The sequence below is a fragment of the Trichoderma aggressivum genome, assembly GCF_033847375.1.
Source record: "Trichoderma aggressivum f. europaeum strain CBS 100526 chromosome Unknown scaffold_028, whole genome shotgun sequence".
NCBI classification, from domain to species: Eukaryota; Fungi; Ascomycota; class Sordariomycetes; order Hypocreales; family Hypocreaceae; genus Trichoderma; species Trichoderma aggressivum.
The window spans coordinates 407,913-419,681 of NW_026946394.1; the positions used below are offsets into that span (position 1 = coordinate 407,913).

General features: G+C 53.6%; 4 protein-coding genes across 4 annotated transcripts; 2 read left to right on the forward strand and 2 right to left on the reverse strand.

Annotated features, from left to right (window-relative positions):
* Positions 1-263: 263 nt before the first annotated feature.
* Positions 264-2,291, reverse strand: Triagg1_6901 (uncharacterized protein; the record flags this gene model as incomplete). Its single annotated transcript, XM_062901577.1, has 1 exon — positions 264-2,291. The coding sequence occupies one exon, from the start codon at positions 2,289-2,291 to the stop codon at positions 264-266; it is 2,028 nt and encodes a 675-aa protein (XP_062754229.1).
* A 744-nt stretch (positions 2,292-3,035) lies between these two features.
* Positions 3,036-6,000, forward strand: Triagg1_6902 (uncharacterized protein; the record flags this gene model as incomplete). Its single annotated transcript, XM_062901578.1, has 2 exons — positions 3,036-3,557; positions 3,634-6,000. The coding sequence occupies 2 exons, from the start codon at positions 3,036-3,038 to the stop codon at positions 5,998-6,000; spliced, it is 2,889 nt and encodes a 962-aa protein (XP_062754230.1).
* A 228-nt stretch (positions 6,001-6,228) lies between these two features.
* Triagg1_6903 (uncharacterized protein) lies at positions 6,229-7,148 on the reverse strand (the record flags this gene model as incomplete). The annotated part of the gene is made up of 2 exons (XM_062901579.1): positions 6,229-6,902; positions 6,998-7,148. 2 exons carry the CDS (start codon positions 7,146-7,148, stop codon positions 6,229-6,231), a joined length of 825 nt encoding a protein of 274 aa, XP_062754231.1.
* A 3,772-nt stretch (positions 7,149-10,920) lies between these two features.
* Triagg1_6904 (uncharacterized protein) lies at positions 10,921-11,700 on the forward strand (the record flags this gene model as incomplete). Its single annotated transcript, XM_062901580.1, has 1 exon — positions 10,921-11,700. The coding sequence occupies one exon, from the start codon at positions 10,921-10,923 to the stop codon at positions 11,698-11,700; it is 780 nt and encodes a 259-aa protein (XP_062754232.1).
* Between the last annotated feature and the right edge of the window lie 69 nt (positions 11,701-11,769).

The window sequence follows — 11,769 nt, forward strand, 5'->3', positions numbered from 1 at the left end:
ATGATTTATCTAAAGGTTTGTTTCTTTTTCCCGTCTCGTTTCGTTTTTCCTTGTTTGCCAAAGTTGAGTCCGAAGCATGGAAGAGATTATAAGCTCTCGTCTCTTACATCTCCGATGAACAAGTTGATTGATAAGCCCCCATCACTCTCTCTCTCTTACAAGAATGATGCTTTTCATGGTATTTTGATCTTTGTCTTAACAATTGTCAGCGCCTGTATCCATTACCTCACTCCAAAACATCTTCAAGAAGCCGTGAATACGTCTCATTCGATCAACAACCTCCACAAAGCTTCCGTATCCACGTAGTCGTGGTGGATGATATTCACAAGCCAGCGGTCCTCTTTGATCCTGTCCAACAATTTCTGGCTGTCTGATCCACGTCCATACACCTTTGCCCACTCAGCCCAAATATCAAACGCCTCCTCGCTCCAGGCGCGGAAGCTGACCTCTTCGATGATGGTTGGTGTAACAATCTCCTTACCGGGGAACACTCCCCAGGTCACGGCATTCGTACTCGCGCTCATGACGGCTCGGCCGGAGCCGCCGCTGGCGTCGGACGAGACGAAGTCGCCTTTAGCGTTGCTGGCATAGAAGCACACCACTTCCTCAACTTCGGCAGATGTGAGTTTATCGTAGAGAATCTTCCAGTCTGCAGATGGGAGGAAGAACTCGACGAATGACTTCTGGAACACGAATCCGGAAGCCGGGCCCCATCCAAACGTGGAATCCGTCGACGGCAAGCCGTTGACAGCGGGTTGAGAAGCAACAGTCCACCAGCCTTTTCTGTTCATGGCCTCAAGTTTGGACTTGATGATGGAAGACTCGGGAAGAAGGTCTTCTTCGCTCCAAGGGATGGCCGAAATCTCTCCTCTAATGTGTCTCACAAAGATGTCATTGATGTCACTGGCTACCTTGGGATGTCCCCAAAGTCTAACGGCCTGCGTGACGGACATGTGAATGCTCACGCCGTAGCCGTCGATTTCTCCGTAGGCGGGCGAGCGGGCATCACCAAATCGACCGTTGGGGAAGTCGTCCCACGTCGCCTCACGACCAAGAGCGCCCTCGCCTTCAGAAATGGCCAATGTGTTTGCACGGGTGTTGACACTTTCCGCGGGAATGCCAGCCTCTGTGCTGGTTGCTTCCCACTCCGGGTGCGTGGCGACCCTGGCAACAATGACACGATTATGCGGGTCTGAACCGACAGAAGACTGTCTTCTGCCTGTGCGTGCGTGACTGGACGAGCGAGGTGGTACATTGCCATTGACGCTGATCTTTGGTATCGTCAACTGCGCCGCCGCTGCTGCCACAGGCTCATCAACGACGGCTTCCTCGTCCTCGGGGACATCGGGAATCAGTTTGGTTCTCTCAAGGATGAAGGAAATTGACTTTTCGAGGTTGAGCGTGTAGAAATGGAAGCCTTTGGGGCCTGGGGTCCTGCTTTTGATTTCTCTAACCTGGCCAATCAACTCGCTAACGATATCAACTCCGACCATTTTGACCTTCTCATCGTCTCCCTTAACAGCGTTGAGGCGGGCCATAGTTTCATCCGGTATCTTGGCGTGGCTCAGCTTTGCCGTGCGTTTGATCATTGCATAGCTTTGAATGGGCATTAGGCCCGGCAAGATGGGTATCGTTTTGAAGGCGCCACTGGGGTGATTTCTCAGAGTGGTTTCAAACTTTTCGTAGGCCTCAATGTCAAAGAATAGCTGGGTCATTATGAAGTCCGCTCCGGCCTGGACTTTCTCGACGAGGTACGGGAGATCGTGTTCGAAGCTTTGGCCTTCAGGGTGGCTTCCGTCGCCGTGGCCCTCAGGATACGCAGCAACACCAATGCAAAAGTAGCTGCCGTATTTCTTGCGAATATACTTGACAAGGTCAATTGCCCATGTGAACTCCTCGGAAGCAGCCTGTTCCGGCTCGTCGGCGTCTCGATACTCGGCGCGGGGCGGGTCTCCTCGCAAGGCGAGAATGTTGCGGATTCCTAGGGCTCTGGCGTCTTCCAGCGCCTGGTCAATCAGGGCCTGGCTCATGTTGGTGCATGTGAGATGGAGACATGTGGTGAGGCCGATCTCGCGCTGGCACAGCTCGGCCAACTCAAGCGACTTTTGCGACGTCGAGCCGCCAGCCCCCCAGGTGACGTTGACGAAGAGAGGTCGCAGAGCCCTCTCCATTCGCTGAAGACGAACACGCAGATTGGAGAATCCCATGGCCGTCTTGGGAGGGAAAAACTCGAGGGAGAAATACTCCCCATCGGCCGGCAGTGCCGCTATTTTCTCGGTGATCTTGTCCATGTTGGCTGGGTATAAATGAAGGCCCAAATGCCGCCCTGAAAGAATTGTTGGCACCGGTTCGAGCGTTCGGTCTGTGTCGTTACAAAAACGCTAAAGAGTCGAAATCCAAGGTCTAATGAGGATTTGATTGATGATTGCCGGGTTTAGCCAGCGCGTAACTTGTTTGCTGGCTGATGATACGTTTGATAAAGGCTCGCTGCTGCGGGACGGACAGATCAGGATCCCCCTTGAAGTCCGCGCCGGTCGGGTTGCACTGGAGCTGCGAAATGCCGGAGATCTGACCAATTGAAAACGATGTAGGTATGCTGCAAGCCTACGAAATGCCCGTGGCGCGGTGTTCGATGCCCAGAGAGAGGCGTCAATTGACCCAACGAGAGAGTTGCAAGTCTCTGCTTGGGACAAACAACAAAAACAAGCAGAAAGTTTTGCGATGCCGCAAAGGTGGCGGGGCAGCTGCCATTAAGCAGCCCTGGAGCAGAAATGGCGGGGTTGCGTCCATCCGTTGTCGCTATCGCTATCGCACTGGGGGAGCCCTATGACGCATCCCCTACAGGGCCGTGTAGAAGCACTGGGGAGCTCCGATAACAACCGCTGGTGCAGAAAAAAAAAAGTCCGGCGATTTCATATCGACATCGAACCATCCGTCTATGACACGACATTCTCTTCTCTTCTTCCACACTTCGTCTCTGCTCAACCACAAAGACTGTTGCGGGAATCTCGACACCGCAATATGACCGTACCATAATGCATATGCTTCATGGCAGCCGTATGAGCATCAGAGGAGCCGGCCTGGCCCCTTGCCGCCGGTATATAGCAGCTGGTGCTAATGGGGCGATAAATCGGCCATCTGCCCTCACGCGACACGACCCGCGACGTTTGGCCCGGAGATGGTACGCAGTAGATCTTGTTGCTCTGGACAAGAAATGGCGCCAGGTCTGGGACCAGGACTCTGCGCATGGCGAGCCTCATGCCGCCGCATTGTCGGATGGCCAAAAGCATAGCTACATCTTGCCCATGTTCCCGTACCCGAGCGGCAGCCTCCATCTTGGCCACCTCCGAGTGTACACCATTGCCGATGTGGTTGCTCGATTTCACACCCTCAAGGGCGACAAAGTGCTGCTGCCAATGGGCTGGGATGCCTTTGGCCTGCCCGCTGAGAATGCCGCCCTAGAGAGAGGTGTGCCACCTGATGGGTGGACTGAAAGCAACATCACCAAAATGAAGAGCCAGCTTGACGTGATGAATGGCAGCTGGGACTGGTCACGAGTAAGTGGTACTTCATTGTTCAGTTGCGGCTACGGCCAGTATAGGTAGAATTGGGCTAAAAGGAAACCATACATAGGAATTGACAACTTGCGACCCGGATTTCTACAAACACACGCAAAAGCTGTTCTTGATGCTTCACGAACGCGGATTGGCATATCAAGCAGAGGCCGAGGTCAACTACGACCCCGTGGACAAGACGGTGTTGGCAAACGAACAGGTGGATGCAAACGGATTCTCGTGGAGATCGGGCGCCAAGGTCGAGAAACGAAAGTTGAAGCAATGGTTCTTTCGCATATCCGAGTTTAGCGAGGAGCTCCTGAAGGAGCTTGACAGCTTGGCCAAGGACGGCGCCTGGCCAGAGCATGTTATTTCCCAGCAGAGGAATTGGCTGGGAAAGTCGACCGGCGCTGTGGTCAAGTTTCCCCTCATGGCTCTTGGTAGGGTCAAGATTGATACCGCCCTTGAGGTGTTTACGACCCGGCCGGACACCTTGTTTGGGGTCCAGTACCTTGCCCTCGCCTCCAATCATCCCGTGGTGGCCCAGCTAGCCAAACACGACCCGGAGCTACAGGCGTTCCTCGACACCCTCCCTGGACTGCCCCCCGACTCCAAAGTCGGGTATCTGCTGCCGCATATCCGAGGCGTCAACCCTCTAGCGTTTCACGAGAAGACCCCGGATGCCACCAAGGAATCGCTGCCCATCTATGTGGCCTCCTATGTCTTGGGCGACTACGGTGAAGGGGCCGTCATGGGCGTGCCCGGCCACGACACCCGGGATCACGCCTTTTGGCGAGAGCACAATACCGATCAACCCATTCGAATGGTTCTGGCAGCGTCCGAGGACGAATCAACCACGGTCTTGGAGAACGAGCCATTCGTTGAACACGGTTACATGACAGAGCACAGCGGCATCTATCATGGCAAGCACTCCAAGGAAGCGGGCGATATGATGGTCCGCATGCTTGAGGGCGCAGACCTTGCGAAGCCCATCACAAAATGGCGATTGAGGGATTGGCTCATCAGTCGCCAGCGGTACTGGGGCGCTCCCATACCCATCATTCACTGCGACTCTTGCGGCCCCGTCCCCGTACCGGACGAACAGCTGCCCGTTCTTCTTCCCGAGGTGGACAATCACTGGGCACAAGGCAAGGCGGGCAACGCGCTGGAGTCGGCACCCGGCTTTGTCGAGACTGAGTGCCCCAAATGTAGCGGCCCGGCTCGGAGAGATACCGATACCATGGACACCTTTGTCGATTCAAGCTGGTATTACGCTCGGTTTGCCGATCCCCAAAATCCGAACCAGCTCTTCTCCCCCGAGGCAGCCAAAACTCTACCTGTGGACATTTATATTGGGGGCGTTGAGCATGCCATCCTTCACCTTTTATATGCCCGCTTCATCTTCAAGTTCCTGGCCACTACGCCACTCCTTCCTCAGTACTCTGATGCGGACGCCTCGTCTGCCGAGCCGTTCAAACGTCTCATTACCCAGGGCATGGTCCATGGCAGGACTTACATCGACCCCAAGTCGGGCAAGTTCCTCAAACCGGACGAAGTGGACCTGGCGGATCCGTTGAATCCTCTCGTCGTGGCCACAGGAGAGCCTGTCACGGTGGCCTTTGAGAAGATGTCCAAGTCGAAGCACAACGGAGTAGACCCCACCGAGTTCACGTCCAAATACGGCGTCGATCCAACGCGCGCGCACATGCTCTTCCAAGCGCCCGTCGCCGACGTACTCAACTGGGACGAGTCCAAGATTACCGGCGTCACTCGCTGGCTCCAGAAGCTCCACGACCAGGTGGAGGCACTCGCCAAGTCGCCGGAGGAGTCGCTGCCGGCAAAGGAATACTTCGCCACGCGAGGGTCTCCTCCCCCGAGCAACGACAAGGAGAAGCTGTCCAAGTGGGATTCCGAGACGGCGCTTTGGCGCGAGACGCAGAACAAGATTGAATCCATCACGAGGGGCTACGACAAGATTTATGCGCTCAACACGGTCGTGTCGGATCTCATGACGCTCACCAACGAGCTTGTCCAGCAGAAACACGCAGACCAGGGCATCAGGAGGCAGACGGCAGATGCCATTGTGCGCCTCATGGCGCCCATCACGCCCGCCTTTGCAGAGGAATGCTGGAGCCTTCTTCACCCGTCCAGCGGCTCCGTCTTCAAGGCGGCCGGCTTCCCCGTGCAAGACGGCAGCTTGCCCATGCTCCAGGCGGTGCACACCAAGTGCGCCGTGCAAATCAACGGCAAGCTGCGCGCTACGGTGACCATCCCGCGCCCGCCCAGCGACTTGCAAGGCGCTGCGCTGCGCGACTGGCTGGTGGATGCGATCCTGGAGACGGAGGAAGGTATGAGCCGGTTTGGCGAGGGTAGTAAATACAACGTGCGGTCGGCCAGGAGGACGATTCCCGTGGACGGGGGAAAAGTGATCAACTTTGTAATATAGAGCAGCGCGTGCGTGACACGATAGAACGGGATACCCCAACTCCGTAGATCTTATAGACAATTGGACATATATATGTATGACATGGCATATTTACTGTAGGTAAGCCAGCCTCTTCTTACTCTTTTTTGCTCAGTGGGTATTAGGTGGCGCCCTGTGTATGAAAGCACCACACAAAATCTAAGTCTGCAATCAAAAAAAAAAAAAAAACGGCGCGGCCTGGATCTAAATCTAGTCATGGTGCCTCCTCTCTTCGTCTGGAAGAAGTCTCTGTTCCTCATCGCTGGTCTCCTTGCTTCGATAAATGACATAGTGCTGGAAGATGAAGATGGTGTCAAACACCAAGCTGCAGTTGCCAAGCGCCAGCTTGATGGGGTTGCCCGTAATGCCGCTCCAGTCGTGCTGCAGGTAGCCATGGATGCCGAGCTGGGCCAAGCTCAAGACGCCCCCGACGACATCGAGGATGATTTGCCAGATGCTCCAGCCGCGGGTGCTCTTGTTGCGGTAGTTTGCGAGGATCTGGGGCGTGTACTTGACCAGCGTGACCAAGAGCTTGACGTAGCCGACGGCGTAGGCAATGTCCAGCTCGCACCAGTCGACGGCCGGGTCCCCAGACGGCGTGGCGCCCACGATGATCCAGGTGACGACGAGGCCCAGCGCGGAGCCGGCGATGATGCCGCTGACGAAGCGGCTGGGGCGGGTGCCGGCGCTGGGCTCGAAGCCCCAGAGCGGGCGGAGGAGGTACTGCGAGGCGGTGATGATGCTGAGGACGAGGGCGTGCAGCGCAAAGGTGATGTCGTTGAAGGCGACGGTGGGGAGCAGGCCGTTGTGGCGGGCGGCGTACTGGCTGCGCACGACAGGGGAGTAGTACAAGGCGACGTTGGAAGCGAGATACGCGGCGAAGCCTGGAGGACGAAGAGGACGAGGTTAGCTGATCATCGACGGAGTATGGATGGATACGATAGTGTGAGACGAGGGGCGCATCTTGGACAAAACATACCGATGATGTTGAGGGTGGGAAAGTCGGCCGTGGTGCCGGACGTGGAGCGGCGCTGCCAGTTGAGCAGCGGCTGGGGGTAAAAGGAGAGGCTCCAGGCGAACGTGTAGATCCAGCCAAAGAGGGAGGCCAGCAAGGGCAGGAATGCGGCCATGATTTATTTTGTCTGTCTTGTCTTGTCTTGTTTCCCCTTGCCCTTGTTGCTTTGTTGACGGCTAACGAACGGTGTTGCCGATTGCGATGACGGCTTTTCGGGCCTGGAGGTTATCGAGGCGCCGGAGTACCTGAACGTTTGATGCAAGCCACCGTCCCGGATCGGTCCGGCAGCGGCGTTATTTTTCGAGGGTTGTCAAAAAAGAGTGTGACGACGAAGGCTGTTCGAGGATGGGATTCGGGATTTCGATCTTGTTGTTGGTTTTTGCTTTGACGAGGGGTTGAAGGTGGAAGATCAGGTGCGAGTATCTACCTATTATGGAGGGATAACAAAAGTCCCGTGGCCTCGTGCTGGGTGCCTTAAGGATTCAACGACATGGAGGTACCGATTGCAGCTTGAGGGGTATGGAGCGGTACTTTGTTGTGCGCCTGGTTTGCGATGCGATGCGCTGCGCTGCGATGACATTTTGCGAGGGCAGAGACGCGATTGCATCATTTCCAGCTTCGATGACCAAGTGCGCAGGTGCAGTGTACTTGTCATTCGAAAAGTGGTACTTGTGTTTCAGGATATATGCAGTGTAGATGAATGTATCGAGACAGCCAATGAAAGTACCTCGTATAAGTCGCTGGACTAAGGTACCTGCAGAGGTAAAACGGTTTGACCAACCTAACCTAGAAGAGTCGCAAAACAGTTGAACATTGTAGGATTATCACGGGAGGCTTTATAGAAAGCGCTTGTACAATGTAAACTATATATACTCAATGTCAACGAATCAATCTGCCACACGCGAGCTCTGTCCTGTTAGTACCCTGAGTGACGTCAACATGGTGGTGCTTGAGTCTGGAAATACTGAAGAAATCTTCAGCTGGTATTACTTCTCTTAATGTCAGAGATCCGAAATGGTCAATTCAACAAACTAGAACATTATAGTCATAGTTTGCTACACGCTCAACAAACGTACCACTTACGGCTTTACCTTTTCCATTCTCAGCGTATCCGTAAATAGATAGTCCACACGATAACTTCACCGTCGACTATAATTGGCGTTTACACGAAGTGGTCATATCTAAACTCGGTAACACGGCCATCCTGACGGCAGTCGACAGCAGACGGGAATTTAAGAAAAAAGGGTGTCGGACTAGGTAGCTAGTAAAGGGAGCTCGTGTTGATATCAGCAGCCACCAGCTCCCATGTTCGGAGCAAAGATTTGTCTGAAAAGCCGAACTCGAACTGCCACCAGAGCCATGATGCCGGCACTTGTCAGCCACCTCCAGTAGTTAGTAGTTTAGTAGTCACCGCCATATCGAGACTCGTCGAGTCATTCATTCATTCATTCATTCATTTAATTGATTCCGTCACTTGCAGCAGCCACCCATCCATCCGAACACCCTGGGCACATCGTCTTCGGAACATGGTCCTCGGAATCGGATCACCGAGAAAATTCTCCTTTGTTCTGGATTCAATCAAACGCCCTGCTGCACGGAACATGGATGTACGAGTACTAATGTATGTACAAGTAACTCCTCGTAACAAGTAGTGTTTGGCCTTGTAAGCAGCCAAAATTCCTGTACTCGATACAGCTCGGATCACACGGAGTCGATACAGTAGTATAAAACACTCACTAAGAGAAACAAAAAAGAACAAAGAAGATGTTCTTTTTTGCTGTTGCGTTACATTCCACAGCCCCTTTTTATCCTCGGCATTGAAAACAAGGCCAGACCAGGCCAAGCATCATGCATGTGCATGCATGCCCGCGTATCTCGCGTGTTTTTCCCGCCAGAGTCTCCTTGTCGGTCCACCGTTTCCGAGATATTCGCTATCAGCGGGAGTGGCAATGGTGTGAGGCTTGGCGTGATCGGACGACGGTTGTCGCAGATCCATGGCAAGATTTGATGGTAAAATAAGGCCAAAAAAATATAGCGGACCACTCTTTTGCTTTTTTTTTTTTTTTTCAAATCGTCAAGGGCTTCAAGCTTGTTGGGGCCGTCAGATCCCGGCAAAGCATTGAGCTCTCATCATCGTCCGCCCGGATGCGCACAAGCGCGGTCAGCTATACTAAGTTGACGAATAAGGGCACGGAAATGCATGAGGCCTCAATTTCAGCTGTCGTCCTGGTGCAGTAGTGCTTGCTCTTGAATCCCCTTTTTGATGGATGCTGCCCGTTTTGGGTGGCTTGGAGGCCAGCTGAAGGAAGAGGGATGGAGGAATGAATGCCCAAGGCTGATGAGTGAGTTGGAGATTGGCGCATCAAAGACTACTAGGTAGAGAGACTACGGAGTATCGCGAGAAAAGTGGCTGGCTGTGGCTTTCCAGCTGCCAAGATGTCAATCAACTTTGATGAGGCAGAATCTACCGTACCTCTTCAGCCCATGCACAGTACTATATCTGTCTACAGGCATCAACTAGTATCTAGCACTGGGTAGCTCCGGAATGATTGCCCTTTCAATCTGCTTTGCGGACGCTGGCTGGGTCCCCGAGTCATCACTAACATCCATCGCCATCACTAAAGTTCATCACTTGAGGATGCTTACATGAGATTGAACGACAACGAGTCTCGCTAAGCTTCTTCACATCTGACTAGCCAAGTCAGCAGTACCCAGATCAGTCCGAACCCTATGTCGCCTATCAATGCCCATCGTCGGGTATTCGCCGTTGTTCGGGGAAAAAAAACATCCATGACACAAGTGATGAGCGCCCAAAAGGCATCAGCAGACGTGACTTGCAAACAACACTCACTGGCACGCCCGACTAGACACACGCATTGTATTGCAAGGTATTGATTGTATTCACCCACGACTAGGCAACCAACAACTCATTCATTCATTTTCACACACGCAACAATATAGACCAAATCATATCACATCCATCTCTTACAAGCACAACGACGTAACCATATACACAGCCCTTCAAACACACCACACCACCAACCACCCCTAGCCACCCACCCACCACATCAGCCATCGTCGCATCACCCTAGCCACCTCTCCATCGTCAGAATCGGGCCAGGCTAGCATCCGCCGCATGCCACTAACGCATCAAACGTCCAAGTAAAACAACATTCGACCAGACAGACCCCATCACAAACAAAAAAAAAACAGCAAAAAAAAAACAACGCCACTCCCACCAACTAAGCCCAACCCGACAACACCTGCGTCCCGCTCCCAAACGGCCGATCCGAGACAGACGGGGTTCCTCTCTCTCAAAACCTCCAAATGCCGGGTGACGTTTGTCCCTGGTCTCCATCCAATTCCAATCAAACGGGCTGAACCCTCGACCGTTGATTCGTCCCATCCTTTCTTACATGGTTGCCTTTTCCTTGGCTCGGGCGTTTTTTTCTCTTTCTTTTTTCCATTGGCTAGCCGGCGCTGCCATCCCGGATATTATAGTGGACATGGTTTATTTCCCTTTTTTGGCTTTTGCCCTTTTCCCTCGGCTTTATTTTTGCGACGTGGTGAGGCTCACGGTGTGTGAACACGCCGGTTTTATTTCATGATTATTTGTGGGTTTCCGATGTACGGACGGGCTAACTCGAGTCTATTCTATTGCTGGGAGAGCTCTGGCGAGGAAGTGATTTAAATACGCATTGCCTCCCTCCGTTGTTATATACTCTTGTTGCTTAGATCCATCTTGATACACAGAAGAATCACTTACATCTTTATATATACACGTCTCTGTTTGATACACGCTTGACAACAACCAGCCAAGCAGATATATTCGTCCCACCAAACCTGAATTACATCATCTCATCACGTATACACCACTTACACACACAATGAGCTACCTCAGCTACGTCGAATCATTAAAACGCAGCTCCCAAATGTCTGCCCCAACCACACCAACAACACCAGCAGAGATGCCCTCATCATCATCATCACCATCATCAACAACACCAAAAGTCGGCTTCATGTCCCTCCCCCTGGAGCTCCGCTTCCAAATCTACGACCTCCTCCTCTCCATCCCGCCTCATCCAAAGTCCTCCTCCCACCACCACCTCTCCTCCTACGCCCAACCCCCCGACCACGTCTATCCCGCCATCCTCCTCGCCAACCGCCAGATCAACTGGGAGGCCACCCCCTTCCTCTACTCGTCAAACATGTTCGTCGCCCACCCAACCCTGCTCGCCACATTCCCCCGTCTACGCAACTGGTACCCTCCCATGCGAGAGGCCAAGACTCTCGTGCCCCTTATCCACCGCTTCCACGTCCAGGTCCGCCTCGACCTGCCCCTGCCGTACGACCGCAAGGCCGTCGCAGAGTCCTTCTCCGGGCTGGACGAGCTCTCCATCGACCTCGTCCAGTCCATGTTCCTGGGCGTCGACTCCAACAACCTGGCCGTGTTTGACGCCGTGCGAGGCGTCAACAACGTCTACTTCAGCGGCAGCACGACGGGCTTCGAACACTACATTGCCTGGCTGGTCAATGCCATGACGAGTCCCGAGGGAGCTGAGGTTGCCCCTTATGAGCCGCAGGAAGACGCTCCCTGGGCGCACATCTGGAGCGGACACGCAAATCTCGTCCGCTCATCAATACCTCCGATCGAGAAGCAAGAGTAAGAGAGAGATATGCCCACCTAGGTATGTATGTGAACCCCTTGTTGATTCGTTTGTTGTAAATGGCAATTG